Source organism: Piliocolobus tephrosceles, chromosome 9 (assembly GCF_002776525.5).
Source record: "Piliocolobus tephrosceles isolate RC106 chromosome 9, ASM277652v3, whole genome shotgun sequence".
NCBI classification, from domain to species: Eukaryota; Metazoa; Chordata; class Mammalia; order Primates; family Cercopithecidae; genus Piliocolobus; species Piliocolobus tephrosceles.
Genome location: NC_045442.1, coordinates 41326060 through 41343436, shown reverse-complemented (window position 1 = coordinate 41343436; position 17377 = coordinate 41326060). Strand labels below are relative to the sequence as shown.

Here is a 17377-nt window from a genome sequence, read left to right as displayed (position 1 = left end):
ACACAGAAACTAACACATTAAAGGGTTTCATAAATCTTTGTGGTTTTGTTTTTTGTTTTTCTGTTTGAGACAGAGTTTCGCTCTTGTTGCCCAGGCTAGAGTGCAGTGGCATGATCTCAGCTCACCACAACCTCCGCCTTCCAGGTTCAAGCGATTCTCCTGCCTCAGCCTCCCGAGTAGCTGGGATCCAGGCATGCGCCACCATGCCCAGCTAATTTTGTCTTTTTAGTAGAGATGGGGTTTCACCATATTGGTCAGGCTGGTCTCGAACTCCTGACCTTAGATGATCTGCCGCCTCTGCCTCCTGAAGTGCTGGGATTACAGGTGTGAGCCACTGCACCCGGCAGTCTTTATGTTTTTTATGTGACCAGTTCAAATAATGAGTATTAGTATGTCACCTGAGGAGGGAGGAGCAGGATGATTTCCTAAGACTGAGAAAGACATAGAAACTTAGAGGAGATTATACATTATTTAATGTACAAATACATTATATAGATATATATATTTTGCAAATGATATTGAGTGATTTTCTTAAGACTTTATTGACCATAAGAAGTGAGATGGCTCTTTTTTAAGAAAGGCTTTTAGGCTGACACAATGTTAAAATAATTTTGGTAATTAATGGGACACTTGTTAAGGTGGTACTTGTTAAAACACAAATAAATTGAAAACTCTGATCCCCAACATCAAGGTATATAGTCCAAGACAAGACGTTCATAAATGAAACCACTGGAGAACAGTTACAGGTTAGATAAATAAATGTGGTAAGAGGGCAGAAGACTAAATAAACAATATTTTAATTTAGTAAGAGTGAAAGATCATTTGATTTGAAATTATGAGAAAAGTCTTGAACTAACCCTTAAAGGAAATAATTTGAATCGGTAGAATGAAATAAGCAAGGAAGCAAAAACTGTAGTACACATATATTATGGGTTACTATTTAGAAATAACCTTCACATGTACTGTCTCACTTGAAAAGATTTTTTTTTAAGCCCAGAAATGAGACGAGCTATGACAGTAGGTAGGTAGTGTTGTGTGATTTAAGAGTATTGGGAAGATGACTTTTACTTTCCTGAGCACATATGATAGAGAATGTGCACCTGTACACCATCAGTAGTATTTAGAGTTTGCCTTTTAACACTTGATTGTTTTTCTCTGGTTCCTTAACAACCCTGCAGTACAAGTAAACCAAATTAAGGAATCAGATCACTGTTCTTTTCCCGTTTATTTTCTTTCCTTCTCCATGAACCTGTCGTAGAATCAGGGAACTTGATTCTTAGTTCCCTGAGAATTCTTAGTTGTAGGGAACTTGAATAGGACCTTCCTCTTGCATTTTTATTGAAAAGACAACACAATAATTTTTTTTTCCCAGCACTGGATTGAACACCTAGCACTGATGCATTTAATCCTTGCAACAATTTTATGACGTAGATTATTATTATTATAAAGTATTCCCGGTTTACTGGTTTAGAGAGTTTACATGTCCAGTGCCACATAGCAGAGAAGAAGCATTAGGACTTCTGTCCCTTGGCTCCTTAAGTGAAGCCTGGTGCCAGAGGCAACTGGAACGTTTTATCCTGGAACAGTGGAAACTTAATATTTAGCCTAGTTCCCACTTTTGCCTCTAGCGTAACGAGAACCCCCATTACCCTTGCCCATTCTTAATTACAGTACTTATCCTTAATTCTGAGTTTAAAAACCCTATTATTTCATCACTGTTTCATCCTCTCATTAGGATTCTGGCCAGGTGCCGTAGCTCATGCCTGTAATCCTAGCACTTTGGGAAGCTGAGGCGGACAGAACCCTTGAGGCCAGGAGTTGGAGACCATCCTGGCCAATGTGGTGAAACCCCATCTCTACCAAAAATACAAAGAAAAAATTAGGCATAGTGGCTGTACTCCCAGCTACTCCGGATGCTGAGGCGTGAGAATCGCTTGAACCTGGGAGGCAGAGGTTATAGTGAGCCAAGAGCGCTCCACTGCACTCCAGCCTGGGCGACAGAGCAAGACTCTGTCTCTAATTAATTAATTAATGTAGGATTCTAGTAGTACTTTAAAATCTCAGACCTTAATTAAAACTCTTAGCCTTTCAGCAGCAATGAACTGCAGGCCTACCTAGATACGAAGATCTAGCTTTTAGCCCTTCTGCGGGAAAAACAAAAACAAAAAAATATTTTTCTCTAAACCTACAATTCTATAGGTCTTTTGTTTTTCTCTTTCTTTCTTTTCTTTCTTTCCTCTTTTTTTTTTTTTTTTTTTTTTGAGACAGGGTCTCACTCTGTTACCCAGGCTGGAATGCAGTGGCACAGTCATGGCTCACTGCATCCTTGAACTCCCTGGGCTCAGGTGATCCTCCCACGCAGGGGAGTCCCTCTGCGCAGCTGGGACTACGTTCACATAGCACCACGCCCTGCTAATTTTTGTATTTTTTGTAGAGACAGGGTTTCATCATGTTTCCCAGGCCAGTCTCAAACTCCTGGACTCAAGCTACCCACCTACCTCAGCCTCCTCAGTGCTTGGATTACAGGCGTGAGCCACTGTGCCCAACCAGGCCTTTATTTTATACCTAGATAACAAATTCTTAGACATTCGATATAATTCCTGGATCTCACCCCAAAATTGAAGTCTTAAAAATAATGTTTTTAAATCTTGGGACAAGAAAGCAGAATGTATGTGATTACACACAGGTTCACTGACTTTGTATTGGCCAAAATTAAATCAGGCCCATTGCTTATTCTCATTTATTGCTCCGAGTATGATTATTTTAGCAGGTAATGTACTGCAGGTGTTATACTACCTTATTTCTTCACAGTGTATATATTTGCACACTTGTTTGGTTTGATGTCCTCTCACTTCTAGAAGACATCTCTTTAACCTGCCATTTCAGCCCCAGCACAAAGTCAGTATTCAGTTGAATAAATGAATGCATGTGTGAATGATGAGCCTCATCCCACTTCTAACTTGCTTGAGCACAGGGCATCTCTCTTCAGTTTAGTTGTAACAAGTGAAATACTGGACCTTTACTTACTCTTTGCCCTATTTCCTTTTTTTTTTTTTTTGAGACGAAGTTTCACTCTTGTTGCTCAGGCTGGTGCAATCTCGGCTCACTGCAGCCTCCACCTCTTGGGTTCAAGTGATTCTCCTGCTTCAGCCTCCCGAGTAGTTGGGATTACAGGCGCCCACCACCATGTCCGGCTTGTATTTTTAATGGAAACGGGGTTTCACCATGTTGGCCAGGCTGGCCTCGAACTCCTGACCTCAGGTGATCCGCCTGCCTCAGCCTCCCAAAGTGCTAGGATTACAACTGTGAGTCACAGTGCCCAACCCCTACTTCCTTTTTGTCTCCTTATTCTTAAATACCTTATAAGATTTTTGCTGCTACCCATGAGGAACAAACTTCCTCTTGCTCTAGTCTATACCTGAATATTCACTCTCCTTTATATTTCTAAACCCAAAAAAAGGACATGTAACCCAACAAAGGATTTTTTTCAAATATTCTGAATTTATTTGCTAACACTTTGAGAATATTTAATCATATCTAGTTATAACTTTAGAGTGATCATTATATTGAAATTTTTAATGATATAAAAATAGAATTTCCTAGCCGGACGTGGTGGCACCCATCTGTAGTTCCAGCTACTCAGGAGGGTGAGGTGGGAAGATTGCTTGAGCCTGGGAGTACAAAGCCAACCTGGGAAACATAGCAAGACCCTGTCTTTTTTTTTCTTTAAAGGAATTTCCTGGCCGGGCGCAGTGGTTCATGCCTATAATCCCAGCACTTTGGGGGGCCAAGGCAGGTGGATCACCTGAGGTCAGGAATTCAAGACCAACCTGGCTAACGTGGTGAAACCCCGTTTTTACTAAAAATACGAAAAATTAGCCAGGTGTGGTGGCGTGCGCCTGTAATCCTATCTACTCGGGAGGTTGAGGCAGAAGAATCACTTGAACTCGGGAGGTGGAGGTTGCAGTGAGCCAAGATTGTGCCAAGACCAAAACTCCATGATTGATTGATTGATAGATAGATAGATAGATAGATAGATAGATATTTCCTGGGAAATCATTACAGGTAAAACAATCTGGGCTACTATTATGGAATTGGGGCTTATGAAATATCATACACCAGACCATTTCATTTTAGGGCAACTCAAAAGGATCACCTTCCACATGCAAGATAGGAAGTTGGTAAGTTCTACCTGGTGACACAGAAGAATATCAAATTCGATGACATTATTGACCGTTAGGAAGAGGCTAGCTTCCTGTCCTTTAATATTACATCTTAGTTAGATAAATTAACCGAGTAGAAGTCTGGACTATATCCATAGCTCAAATTTGGTCCTCTCCACACACTTTTATAAAACATTTTTGGCCAGGCGTGGTGGCTCGCGCCTGTAATCCCAGCACTTTGGGAGGCCAAGGCGGGCATATCACCTGAGGTCAGGAGTTCGAGACCAACCTGGCCAACATGGTAAAACCTCATCTCTACTAAAAATACAAAAATTAGCCAGGCATGGTGGCATGCCCCTGCAATCCCAGCTACTCAGGAGGCTAAGGCAGAAGAATCGCTTGAATCCAGGAGCCGGAGGTTGCAGTGAGCCAAGATCACACCACTGCACTCCAGCCTGGGCAACAGAGCGAGACTCCATTTCAGAAACAGCAGCAACAAAAAGAGGTAAATTTAAGGCCAAGATTGATGTGGAAATGAAAAGGATTTTGGAGAGAGGGAAAAGGTAGAAATTCACAAATGCCAATTTTGTATTTCTTGCCTTCTGGAATCTACACCAATTTAGAAATAGCCCCAAGACTAGGATAGAGTAAGGAAAAAGTTGTATTAGCTTCATTACCCCCATAGATAGGGTACCCTAGAGTTCCTGGATTGGGAAAAATGCCTGGGATCTGTAACCAAAACTGGACCTCCTACTACAGTCCCTCAATTCTAGACCTTGGAAGTGTACTTAAGGAGGGTTTGGTCTGTAGGGTAAACACTTAGCCAGCCAGAGACATCACACCCTATCTTACACACCACTAAGTAAGGAGAAAGAGCCAAAGAGAAATGAGCTTTCAGGCCATCTCTTGAAGGCCGGTCCTACCTCTTGACTGGCTATGCTTAATCTCCTAGAAGGAAGATCAGGAAAACAATTGTTTTGCTGGAAGACAAAAGAACTTGGAATTATATCCCAGTTCCATAGCCCAGTCTAACCAAATCAAATAAAGGAATAGAAGCAACAATCAGGGGTCCCCACCCCTCTATTGTAATGTAATCAGTCTGGGTCAGCCATTTTAAAAGCTTTTTTATTCCTATGTGGTATGAAATGGCTTGAGAACTTTGTTTTTCCCTTGAATGAGACATTTCTTATAAATAAATCAGGACTGATAGCTTTCCAGCTTATTTTTTAAACTTTTTATTTCTGTGTATTCTTTTGAAATGCTTACATTTTCTATTAAAAAAAAATAGAGCTTAACATGCAACCCCTCATTTGAAAAAGAAGTAATTCTAACATATGCTATCTGTTTCACAGGTTGTAGGTCATAAAGAAGGTCTGGATGTTATGGAGAGAGCTGATCCTTTATTCCTTTTAATTGGACTTCCTACTATTCCTGTCATGCTGATATTAGGCAAGATGATTCGCTGGGAGGACTATGTGCTTAGACTGTGGCGCAAATACTCGAATAAACTTCAAATTTTAAATAGTATATTTCCAGGTAAGGCCCTGAACTGTGGTTGTAAAGTGCATACCAGATTGGTCTTATAGAAGAAGCATAACATGCTTTTTTAGCCATGTTTGAAGATATTCTAACTCTTCTGATTTATTAGCACTAATGCACTACATTTTTTTCCTCTAGGGATTGGTTGTCCTGTTCCTCGAATTCCAGCAGAGGCTAATCCTTTAGCAGATCATGTCTCTGCTACTCGAATCTTGTGTGGAGCCCTTGTCTTTCCTACTATTGCGACAATAGTTGGTAAATTGATGTTCAGTAGTGTTAACTCTAATTTACAAAGGACAATCTTGGTAAGATGGCTTTAATATTACTTATATTACCTTGCAAAAGAGAATGAAGTGTATTTGTTTTTAAAAGGTGGGGAACTGTATAAATATTCAGTCTGTGGCTCCTACGCATTAAGCCTCTATTTGAGCCTCACTATCATTCAATAGCTTGAGTGGAAATAAAAATACGAGAAACCACTGCAGCAGTTCTGGCCTTTTGGAACTATATTGTAGGTGCTTTCTCTCTTGGCGTATATGTGAATCATCACACCTGCCCCTCTTGCCAGTGGGATTACAGTGCAGAGCTTTTGCTTTACGATCAGACCACCTGGTTCAAATCCCATCACAGAAATTGTCTTGCTGTGAAATCTAAATCAAATGTCTGGACTTTTTGTTCCTGTAGTATGGTGATGGTAATGATGGTAATAATCAGGATTATTGTGAGGATTGTATAAGTACTAGCATATAGTAAGCACTCATGTTGTTTGCTATTATTGTTATTTCCACTTCTCCCCTCTGGTGGCATGTAACCTGCACGGACCTTGGGGGACTGAACAAAGGGGGCAAACGTGGGAATAAAAGACAAAGACAAGAGAGTATATTTGGAAGAAGGGGTCGGGGGCACCTTGCCTCTAGTGGACAAGGGCCCTGAAATTTACACAGCCTCCATACGAGGCAAAAGAGATAGGAGAAGCAGGGATGATTGTTGGGTAATTGTCAGTCAGCAGTTTGGTTCACAGCAGGCTTGCAAGACTGCATCCTTCGAACAATAGGCACTAGATTTCCCAGTAGATAACTTCAAGGAACGCTGTGCCAGGGAGTGATGGCCCTCAGCAAACACTTTGGTGAGGTTTGCTCACATCCTGCATTCACGATAAACAGTTTGCTGTTTGGTTATATAGCCTCCAGTGCAATGCTGAGTTGGTCACGATCCCTTTGGCCTTTCTTGCTCCCAACAGTGGCAGTCTGCACATAGTGCCCTAGCATTCTTCTTTGTATATCAGAGTATATGTAAAACTACATGGAAGAAAGACTAGTCAGAAAGGATAATGGAGAAGGCATCTCTGTCCTCTGTTACCTGTAGTAACAGCGTATAGTCTGTCTCTCTCCCTATCTCATCTTCTAGTAGAAAAGGACAGCAGTTTCATTTGCAGTCATCTGAATTAGTTTAGCATCAAAGCCTATGGCTTTTGTGATCTAAATAAAATTGCTGTTATTACTATGTTTCTCTAAATTTGTATTATAAAAAGCTAATTTTCCTCTTTATTTTAGGGTGGAATTGCTTTTGTTGCCATAAAAGGAGCATTTAAAGTTTACTTCAAACAGCAGCAATATTTACGACAGGCACACCGCAAAATTCTGAATTATCCAGAACAAGAAGAAGCATAAAACTGACTTCTGGTTGTTCTGCAGTTCTCTCATCCTTATGAATCTGTTGTGTTGTTTTAATTCCATCATTAATGCTCTTGTGGAGACTTGTGATAAGCTGCTGCTCCTATATTTTTTAAGGAATATAATAAAGCACTTAGGGCAGGGGAAATAATCTCGGTAATCACGGAACCTAAGGATGTGATTTGTTTTCATTGTTTGTATGTACTACTTTTATGGCAGTCATATGAACCATTATCTTAGCATGGTAAACCTAGGTTTTGTTCATATTTTCTCCAGACAGAAATGCAAAGATCAAACTGTGCAAATATTAAAAAAATGCACATGCTGTTTTATTCAAATGCCTCTTTTGTACATGTTCATGTTTAGTGTTTTCTCAGAATCAGCAACTCAATTAAGGTACTATGAGGATTTTTCTCACTGACATAATTTGATTACATACTAAATAAGAGGACATGTTAATATGAGGAAATGTAAATTAAATTAGTTATAAATAACCAAAAATGTATGTAAAGATTCAAATGATTATCTGAATAAATGAGATTTTGTGGTGTTTTCTTTAACCCATATGATGTCCTCCAAAATGTGTAGGGTAAAAATTCACAGGGCTTCCAGATCACTTTTTCACTATTAAATTTTATTTGCATAATGTTGACATCTCATACTTCATGAAGTAATTTTGACTCATCCAGTTGTGTATGTGTGCGCGCGCGCGCGTGTGTGTGTGTTTCAGTGTTTCATCAGGTCCTTCCATCTCTGGGAGTTTTTTCAACCCATATTTCTAGAAATTACAGCTGCCAGTTTATGGTAGTTTGAGCAGAGAATGATTTGCAAAAATAAAAATAAAGTTATTTTACTCTCCTCTTTCATTGATTCAGTTATTGAGATATTCGCTGATCACCTCCTATTTGCCAGGCACTGTGCAGAGTGCTATAGGATATGAACAAGACAGGCTTGGTCCAAGCTCTTACAGAGTTGATAGTCTAGTTTTAGCACATAGAAAACCAGCAGTGAATAAACCAAGGTGAGGCCTTGAGCTCTTTGTTTTTATATTAATGAGGAGAAAAGTATGAAAACAAGAAGTCTTAAGTAAATATTGAGGTCATTGTTTTTGGCTTAAGTTTATTATAGAAAACCAACACTAATGTTTTTAGATTTTAATTGTCATATTGATGAGATTAGCATCTTAATCACTATTTAGTTTTGTATTCTTTTTTTTTTTTTTTTTTTTTTTTTTGAGACGGAGTCTTGCTGTGTCGCCTAGGCTGGAGTGCAGTGGCGCGATCTCCGCTCACTGCAAGCTCTGCCTCCCAGGTTCACGCCATTCTCCCACCTCAGCCTCCGAGTAGCTGGGACTACAGGCGCCCGCCACCACGCCCGGCTAGTTTTTTGTATTTTTAGTAGAGACGGGGTTTCACCATGTTAGCCAGGATGGTCTTGATCTCCTGACCTCGTGATCCACCCGCCTCGGCCTCCCAAAGTGCTGGGATTACAGGCTTGAGCCACCGCGCCCGGCCTGTATTCATTTTTAAAAGCAATTATTTAAGCCATTTTCAATAGATGGGCCATTTTAATGTTCAGCAACCTGAATGGTTATTTTTGTTAATTAAAATTAAATTTTAAGAGAGATTTTCAAAACCCTATTTATTTTCTTGTTCACAGTAATGCATGACAATAATAAATGCTTCCCCTTACTGATAAGTGGCCACTTTAGGAGTATAGCAAATATAGATTGAGCTATGTTAGTTTGCAATAATATATGTTAACTTTAGTAATTAAAGACTGGTTTCTATAGTATGAATGTCTTAATTTTGAGTTATATGATGTTTATTTGAATGTTGAACATTCAAATTTTTATTTGGAGATGAAGAGAAGATCTGACTAACAGCCTTCTTAACACGACTACAGTTCTGAACGGGAATATAAAATCTATGATTATATATTTTAAAAACTTAGATTATAGGCTGTAAATATAAAATATATTGGCTTTTCTTTCATTTTCAATGTGAAAAGATATATTAAATGGGCATATCTTGCATAATTTTGTTATATAGAACAGTTTTTAGACAGCCTTTACTAAAGTTATGCAAAAACAGTTCCCCATTTACTACTTTAATGCCCTTGACAGGGAGTAGCTGCTTGGGTTAATAGGTATTAGGGTTCATGAAAGGCGGGGAACAACTCTAATCCTTTTGGGGCAGGAGGGAGGGTTTTTTTACAGTTGTGGGGAGGGAACTGCAAGTGCCTGAGGACCAGAGTGGCCTCTAGCCCTGGAATTGAACACTTAAACCTAAAGAGCCTTATTATTGTTAGCTCAAGAAACACCACGTGCCAGTCTTTCCAGGAAGGTGACCTGCCTGACCATGAAGCAACAAAAGAGCACAGGCAGACTTAAAGTTGAATAGACCTGGGTTCAAATCATAGTTCAGCTTTCAATAACTGTATGTATGATTTTGGCTAAAGGATTTGACTTTCTCTCAACTGCAGTTTTCTTAATCTTTGAAATGCAAGTAATGTTTATCTCAGAAGACTATTTCTAGGATTAACTGAGAGATAAAAGGAATAGCGGCACTTTAGGCTCAAAATCGCCCCTACAGAGCAGTAGTTGTTTCTTAATTGCTAAGTAATCTGTTTGCACTCTAGAAAAAGTAAATGAAGAGGTAAAAGAAAGGCATTAGGGGACAAATGAAAGAGATGATGTAGATTTTTGGGATGGGTGGGTATATTTTATTTTCCAGTTTATTTTCATATTTCTTTACTGTGGTATTTCTAGAAACTTTAATGTTTTAAACCTCTTTTATAAAATTCAATGATGATTAATAGAATTATTTTCTTTTCAAAAGTTAACTTATCTCCAGAGTGGCTGAAAATATTGTTTATCATTACATGATTATGAAATGACTGTGAAGAATATAAAATTAAACTTAGTGACTTAATTAGTCACTGCCTTGCTAACTTTGCTGTAATTTTTTTTTAAACGTCTTGTTTTTAATATAACAAACTATCTCAGTACTGGCTGGATTAGGTTAAATAAAGAATTTTTATGTTCTCTAGGTGTACTTTGTTAAATCTCAAAACATTCTGTACATAATTTTTTTTAATCACAGTTATCGAGATACTAGTTTATGTAAGTAAAAGTAATCTGAATTTTTAAAAAACTGTATGGAGGAATTTGTCCTAATTTTGTAAACAGGCTAGCCTATATTCTAAGTATGTTCTAATGATTAAACTATATCCCCGCTCACCCACCCTCAAGATCTCTTGCACTGAGTGTAATTAAGCAACTAGACAAGATCTATGGTTGGTTTCATGCCGTGGTATCTTAAAGTGTATTCTAGTGAGTTGGGAACACAAACAGCTTCTGAGATATTAAGAACTTAAATTTCTGAGAATCTTCTAGAATGAGTTAAAAAAATATTTCCTTGCATCCATTGGGGATTATATTGGTTCTAAGTAATTTCATTACCCCATCTGAGAGACAGATGCTAAGAGGAGAAAGGACATAGAATTGAACAGTCCTGGATGCATATGCTAGCTGACACTTGATTAACTGTAGGGCAAGTTACTTTACCTCTCAAACCTTCAGTGTCCTTATCAGTAAAATGAAGATTATAAAGTCCATCTCCTGGGTTATTGTGAGGATTGAGGTAAAATTCTAGGACAGTTTGATACATAAGGAAACTAAATCTCAATTTAAGTGCACAGTAGAGGTTTTGCCAACAGCCTTCTTTGGTCCACTGGAATCAAGGTTGTTATTTCCGTGCTACCTGCCACCCAACATGGCCATTAGAAATGGTAAGAGTGATGGAATGTCTTGTTTAATTGCCTTCCCGAAGCAAGGATCCTGAGCAAGGAGAATAAAGGAGGGGTTTGCATCTGAATACCCGCAGAAGCCTTGTAGACAAGCAGCAGAGGCTGGACCATCATTGTGGTCAATCCCGAGTGGATTAAAGCATTTTTCTGAAAGCAGCCAGGTCAGGGTTACCATATGCCAACAACATACACAACTCAAGTAGATATTTGTTGACCTATATCTGTGGCTAGATACTGTGCTCAGTCCCGGGGTTTTAAATAGTGCATAAGCCTGCTTTGAGATACTTAGAGTCCTAAACTGCATAACAGATCTTAGTATGATATTACTGTCATAAGAACGTAAGATCCATAAGGTTAACAGGCTTTTTGTTTAGTTTACTCTTGTTTACTACTCTCCCCACAATAGAACAGCACCCGCACACGGTAGGAGCATGATTGAACATTTTATGAACTTGGGAAAACACTCCTTTTTAAGATCAAAACACTTATCTTGATCCTAGTTCTTTTGGTCTCCAGAGTTTCTAAAAATTTAAATACAGTTAACCTCTTTTTGCCACTTTTTTTTTTTTTTTTTTTTTTTTTTGGCAAGAGAGCAACTTTGAAAAGTCATAAAACTGCCTATAATCCCAGCACTTCAGCAGGCCAAGGCAGGAAGATGACTGGAGCCCAGGAGTTCAAGACCAACCTGGGCAACATTATGAGACCCTGTTCCTAAAAAAAAAAAAAAAAAAAAAAAAGCTGAGTGTGGTGGCATATACACCTGTGGTCCTAGCTACTCAAGAGAGAGGCAGGAGAAGAATATCTTGAGCTCAGGAGGTAGAGGCTGCAGTGAACCATGATCACATCACTACACTCCAGCCTCAGGGACAAAACAAGTTCATGTCTCAAAAAGAAGGCCAGGCGCGGTGGCTCACACCTGTAATCCCAGCACTTTGGGAAGCCAAGGCTGGTGGATCACAAGACCAGCCTAACCAACATGGTGAAACCCCGTCTTTACTAAAAATACAAAAATTAGCCAGGCGTGATGGTGAGTGCCTTAATCCAAGCTACTTGGGAGGCTGGGGCAGGAGAATTGCTTGAATCCAGGAGGCGGAGGTTGAAGTGAGCCAAGATGGTGCCACTGTACTCCAGCCGGGGCAACACAGTGAGACCCTGTCTCAAAAAACAAAGATATAAAACCACTTTAAGTCAGGTAATTATGAAGGGTACAACACTGATCAGCAAGACTACGTAAGAAGGAACAGCATTGACCTGACCCCTTCAGAATATTTGTTTCTCACCTTTAACACCTGGAATCAGCATAAACAGCAAATGAGTACCTGCATACTAGCTAGTCTTCTGGGAGCCAGTAGGACACCTTTAATGAAAGTCACCTAAGAGAAAATGAGGCTCTGTCACACTTTGCTGTCCTTATGGTTCATTCATGCAGAGAAATCAATGTATTCACTGGGATCTACTTGGTAGCTCACAGACCAGTGTGAATGTTAGGAATTTGGGCATGCTGTGGTTGAGGGGCTTAATGCTTAAGCCAATCACTGTCTTCCAGTGAAGAGTGCACACCATAATAGAAACCTTTCAGCAATGTCATCTTCACTTCGGTGAGCTCCTTCACACACACATAAGAATTTATTGAACAATAGTAGGGCTTCCATTCCAACTTTCGAAATATGTTGCCACCTCAAAAAGCGCATGCACTCTGAATACCTGTCCCTGAGGGTGCCTGCTAAAGTCAAATAGGAAAATCAAAGAGGATTTTTTTTTTCCTCAAACAAACTCAAACCCACCATTATCTTATTCAAAAGGAAAGACCACAACTGTGTGGACATTTTACTATTTCCATCATTAGAACCCTGACCACTTGGCCATACACTCATTTGTATACTTTCAGATTTCCAGAGCCCACACTACAGATGCTCAACAGGACTTCTGCAACATGACATAAGTAATGAAGTACACTTTTTAAAGTAAGCTTTTTGCAAGTTGAAATATATATACATGCACAATTATATGTGAAGCTCATAGCAGTACTATTCACTATAGCCAAAAAGTGGGAACAATACAAATGTGCATCAACTGATAAGTGGATAAACAAAATATGGCTAATCTATACAATGGAATGTTATTCAAGCATAAAAAGGAATGAAGTACTGATACATGCTGCAACATAAATGAGCCTTGAAAACATTATAAGTGAAAGGAACCAGACCACAGATATGATTCCATCTATATGAAAAATCCAGAATAAACAAATCCAGGAGACGAAGTAAATTAATAGTTACTGGGAGCTGGAGGGAGGGGAAAATGGGGAATGACTCCTAATGGGTACAGGGTTTCTTCTGGGGATGCTGAAAATGTTCTGAAATTAGTAGTATTGGTTGTGTAACTCTGTGAATACATTAAAAACCTCTGGATTGTACACTTCAATTAAAGAGTGAACTTTATGGTAAATGAATTATTTCTCAATAAAGATTGTTTTCTAAATTTTTAATATTTGTGGGTACATAAATATATATTTATTTATGGGTTACATGAGATATTTTGATACAGTTGTGCAATGCATCATAATCATATCAGGGTAAATGGTGTATCCATCACGTCAAGCATTTATCATTTATTTGTGTTACAAACCAATCCAATTATACTCTTTTCATTATTTTTTAATATAGAGTTATTGACTATAATCACCCTGTTGTGCTACCAAATACTAGGTCTTATTTATTCTATTTTTTTGTGCCCAATAACCATCCCCACTTCCCCCTACAGCCCCTGCCACTACCCTTCCTAGCCTCTGGTAACCATCTTGCTACTCTATATCTCCGTAAATTCAATTGTTTTAATTTTTAGCTCCCACAAATAAGAACATGCAAAGCTTATCTTTCTGTGCCTGACTTATAAATTCACTTAAGTTAATGACCTCCAGTTTCCTCTGTGTTTTTGCAAATGACAGGATCTCCTTTTTATGGCTGAATAGTACTCCATTGTGTATACGTACCACATTTTCTTTATCCATTCATTTGTTGATGAAACTTAGGTTGCTTCCAAATCTTGGCTATTTTGAATGGTGCTGCAATAAACATAGGAGTGCAGATATCTCTTCAATATACTGATTTTCTTTCTTTTGAATATATACCCAGGAATGGGATTGCTATATTGTATGGTAGCTCTATTTTTAGTTTTTTGAGGAGATTCCAAACTGTTGTCCATAGCAATTGTACTAATTTACATTTCCACCAACACTGTATGAGATTTCCCTTTTCTCCACATACTCGCCAGCGTTTGTTGTTGCCTGTCTTTTGGATAAAAGCGATTTTAACTGAGGTGAGCTGATATCTCATAGCTTTGATTTGTATTTCTCTGATGATCAGTGATGCTGAGCACCTTTTCATATATCTGTTTGCCATTTGTATGTCTTCTTTCAAGAAATGTCTTCAGATATTTTGCCCATCTTTAAATCAGATTATTATTATATTTTTTCCTATAGAGCTGTTTGAGTTCCTTATATAGTCTGAGTTTTTTCTTTCTTCTTTTTTTAGATGGAGTCTTTGCTCTGTCACCCAGGCTGGAGTGCAATGGTGCGATCTCGGCTCACTGCAACCTCTGCCTCCCGGGTTCAAGTGATTCTCCTGCCTCAGCCTCCCAAGTAGCTGGGATTACAGGCATGTACCACCAAGCCCAGTTAATTTTTGTATCTTCAGTAGAAATGAGGTTTTGTATGTTGGCCAGGCTGGTCTCAAACCCCTGACCTCAAGTGATCCACCCATCTTGGTCTCCCAAAATGCTGGGATTAAAGGCATGACCCACTGCATCTATATACTGGTTTTTAATCCCTTGTCAGATGGGTAGTTTGCAAATATTTTCTCACATTTTATAGTTGTCTGTTTTATTGATTACATCTTTTGCTGTGCAGAAGCTTTTTACCTTGACGTAATCCCATTTGTCCCTTCTCACTTTGGTTCCCTGTGCTTGTGAGGTATTACTCAAGAGATCTTTGCCCACTCCAATTTGCTAAAGAGTTTCCTCAATGCTTTATTTATTTTATTTTATTTCATTTATTTTTTGAGACAGAGTCTCATTTTGTTACCCAGGTTGGAGTGCAGTGGTGCAATTGTGGCTCACTGCAACGTCTGCCTCCTGGGCTGAAGTGATCATCCCACCTCAGCCCCCCAAGCAATTGAGACTACAGGCATGTGCCATCATGCCTGGCTAATTTTTGTATTTTTAGTAAGGATGGGGCTTCACTTTGTTGGCCAGGCTGGTCTTGAACTCTTGACCTCAAGTGATCCGCCCACCTTAGCCTCCCAAAGTGCTGGAATTACAAGCATGAGCCCCCTTGCCCAGGCAAGTTTTCCCAATGTTTTCTTGTAGTAGTTTCATAGTTTGAGTTATTAGATTTAGGTCTTTAATACATTTGACTTGATTTTTGCATATGGCAAGACATAGGGGTCTAGTTTCATTCTTCTGCATATGGATATCCAGTCTCCCAACACCATTTATTAAGGAAACTTTCCTTCCCCCAGTGTATGTTTTTGGCACATTTGTTAGAAATGAGTTCACTACAGATGTATAGATTTATTTCTGGGTTATCTATTCTGTTCCACTGGTCTATGTATCTGTCTTTATGCCAGTGTCATGCCGTTTTTGTTACTATAGCTTTGTAATATAATTTGAAGTCAGGGAATGTGATTCCTCCAGTTTTGTTCTTTTTGCTTAGCATAGCTTTGGCTATTCTGGATCTTTTGGGGTTCCATAAACATTTTAAGATTGTTTTATCTGTATTTTGATAGGGATTGCCTTGAATCTGTAGATTACTTTGGGTAGTATGGACATTTTAACAGTATTGATTCTTTCAATCTATGAACATAGGGTATCTTTCCATTTTTTGTGTGCGTCCTCTTCAATATCTTGCATCAGTGTTTTATAGTTTTCTTTTTTCTTTTTCTTTTATTTTTTTTTTTTAGACAGGGTTTCACTGTATCTCCCAGGCTGGAGTGACATGGTGCAATCTCAGCTCACTGCAACCTCTACCTCCTGAGTCCAGGTGATCCTCCTGTCTCAGCCTCCCAAGTAGCTGGGACTACAGGCATGGTCCAATATGCTCAGCCAAAGTATTTTATAGTTTTCATTGCAGAGATCTTTCACTTTTTTGGTAAGTTAACTCCTAGGTTTGTTCACTGTTGCCATATAGAAATGCTACTTATTTTTGTATGTTGATTTTGTATCCTGCAACTTTACTGAATTTACCAGTTCTGATAGTTTTCTTATGGAGTCTTTAAGTTTTTCCAACTGTAAGATCATATCATCTGCAAACAAGGATAATTTGACTTCTTCCTTTCCAATCTGGATGCCCTTCATATCTTGATTGCTCTATGTAGGACTTCCAGTACTGTGTTGAATAACAGTGGCAAAAGTGGGCATCCTGGCCAGACACGGTGGCTCAAGCCTGTAATCCCAGCACTTTGGGAGGCCAAGTCAGGAGGATCACTGAGCTCGGCAGTTGGAGACCAGCCTGACCAACATGGAGAAATCTGTCTCTACTAAAAATACAAAATTAGCCAGGTGTGGTGATACATGCCTGTAATCCCAGTTACTCAGGAAGCTGAGGCAGGAGAATCGCTTGAACCCAGGAGGTGGAGGTTGCGGTGAGCCGAGATCACACCATTGCACTGCAGCCTGGGCCACAAGAATGAAACTCTGTCTCAAAAAAAAAAAAAAAGGGGGGGGGGGGGGGGGGGACATCCTTGTCATGTTCCAGATCTTAAAGGAAAGGCTTTTAGTTTTTTCCCCATTCAGTATGATACTAGCTATGGGTCTGTCATACCTGGCTGTTATTGTGTTGAGGTATGTTCCTTCTATACTCAGTTTTTTGGGAGTTTTTTTGTATCATGAAGGGATGTTGAATTTTATCACATGCTTTTTCAACATCAATTGAAACATCATATGGTTTTTGTCCTTCATTCTGTTGATATGATGTATCACACTGATTGATTTCCATATGTTGAACCATCCTTGCATCCCTGGGATAAATCCTTCTTGGTCATGATCTTTTTAAAGTGCTATTGAATTCAGTTTGCTAGTATTTTGTTGAGGATTTTTGCATCAATATTCATCAGTGATATTGGCCTATAGTTTTCTTTTTTTGATGTGTCTTTGTCTGGTTTTGGTATCAGGGTAATACTGGCCTCATAGAATAAG

General features: G+C 39.1%; 1 protein-coding gene across 1 annotated transcript in view; it reads left to right on the top strand.

Moving 5' to 3' along the window:
- The window catches only part of MARCHF5 (membrane associated ring-CH-type finger 5), a 64598-nt gene extending 56370 nt beyond the window's left edge, over positions 1-8228 (top strand). Inside the window, exons 4-6 of the mRNA XM_023226247.1 lie at positions 5516-5699; positions 5841-6007; positions 7256-8228. Coding sequence (XP_023082015.1) covers positions 5516-5699; positions 5841-6007; positions 7256-7372 — 468 coding nt within the window. The 3' untranslated portion in view covers positions 7373-8228. The remainder of the gene's footprint in view (positions 1-5515; positions 5700-5840; positions 6008-7255) is intronic.
- The last annotated feature ends 9149 nt before the right edge of the window (positions 8229-17377 follow it).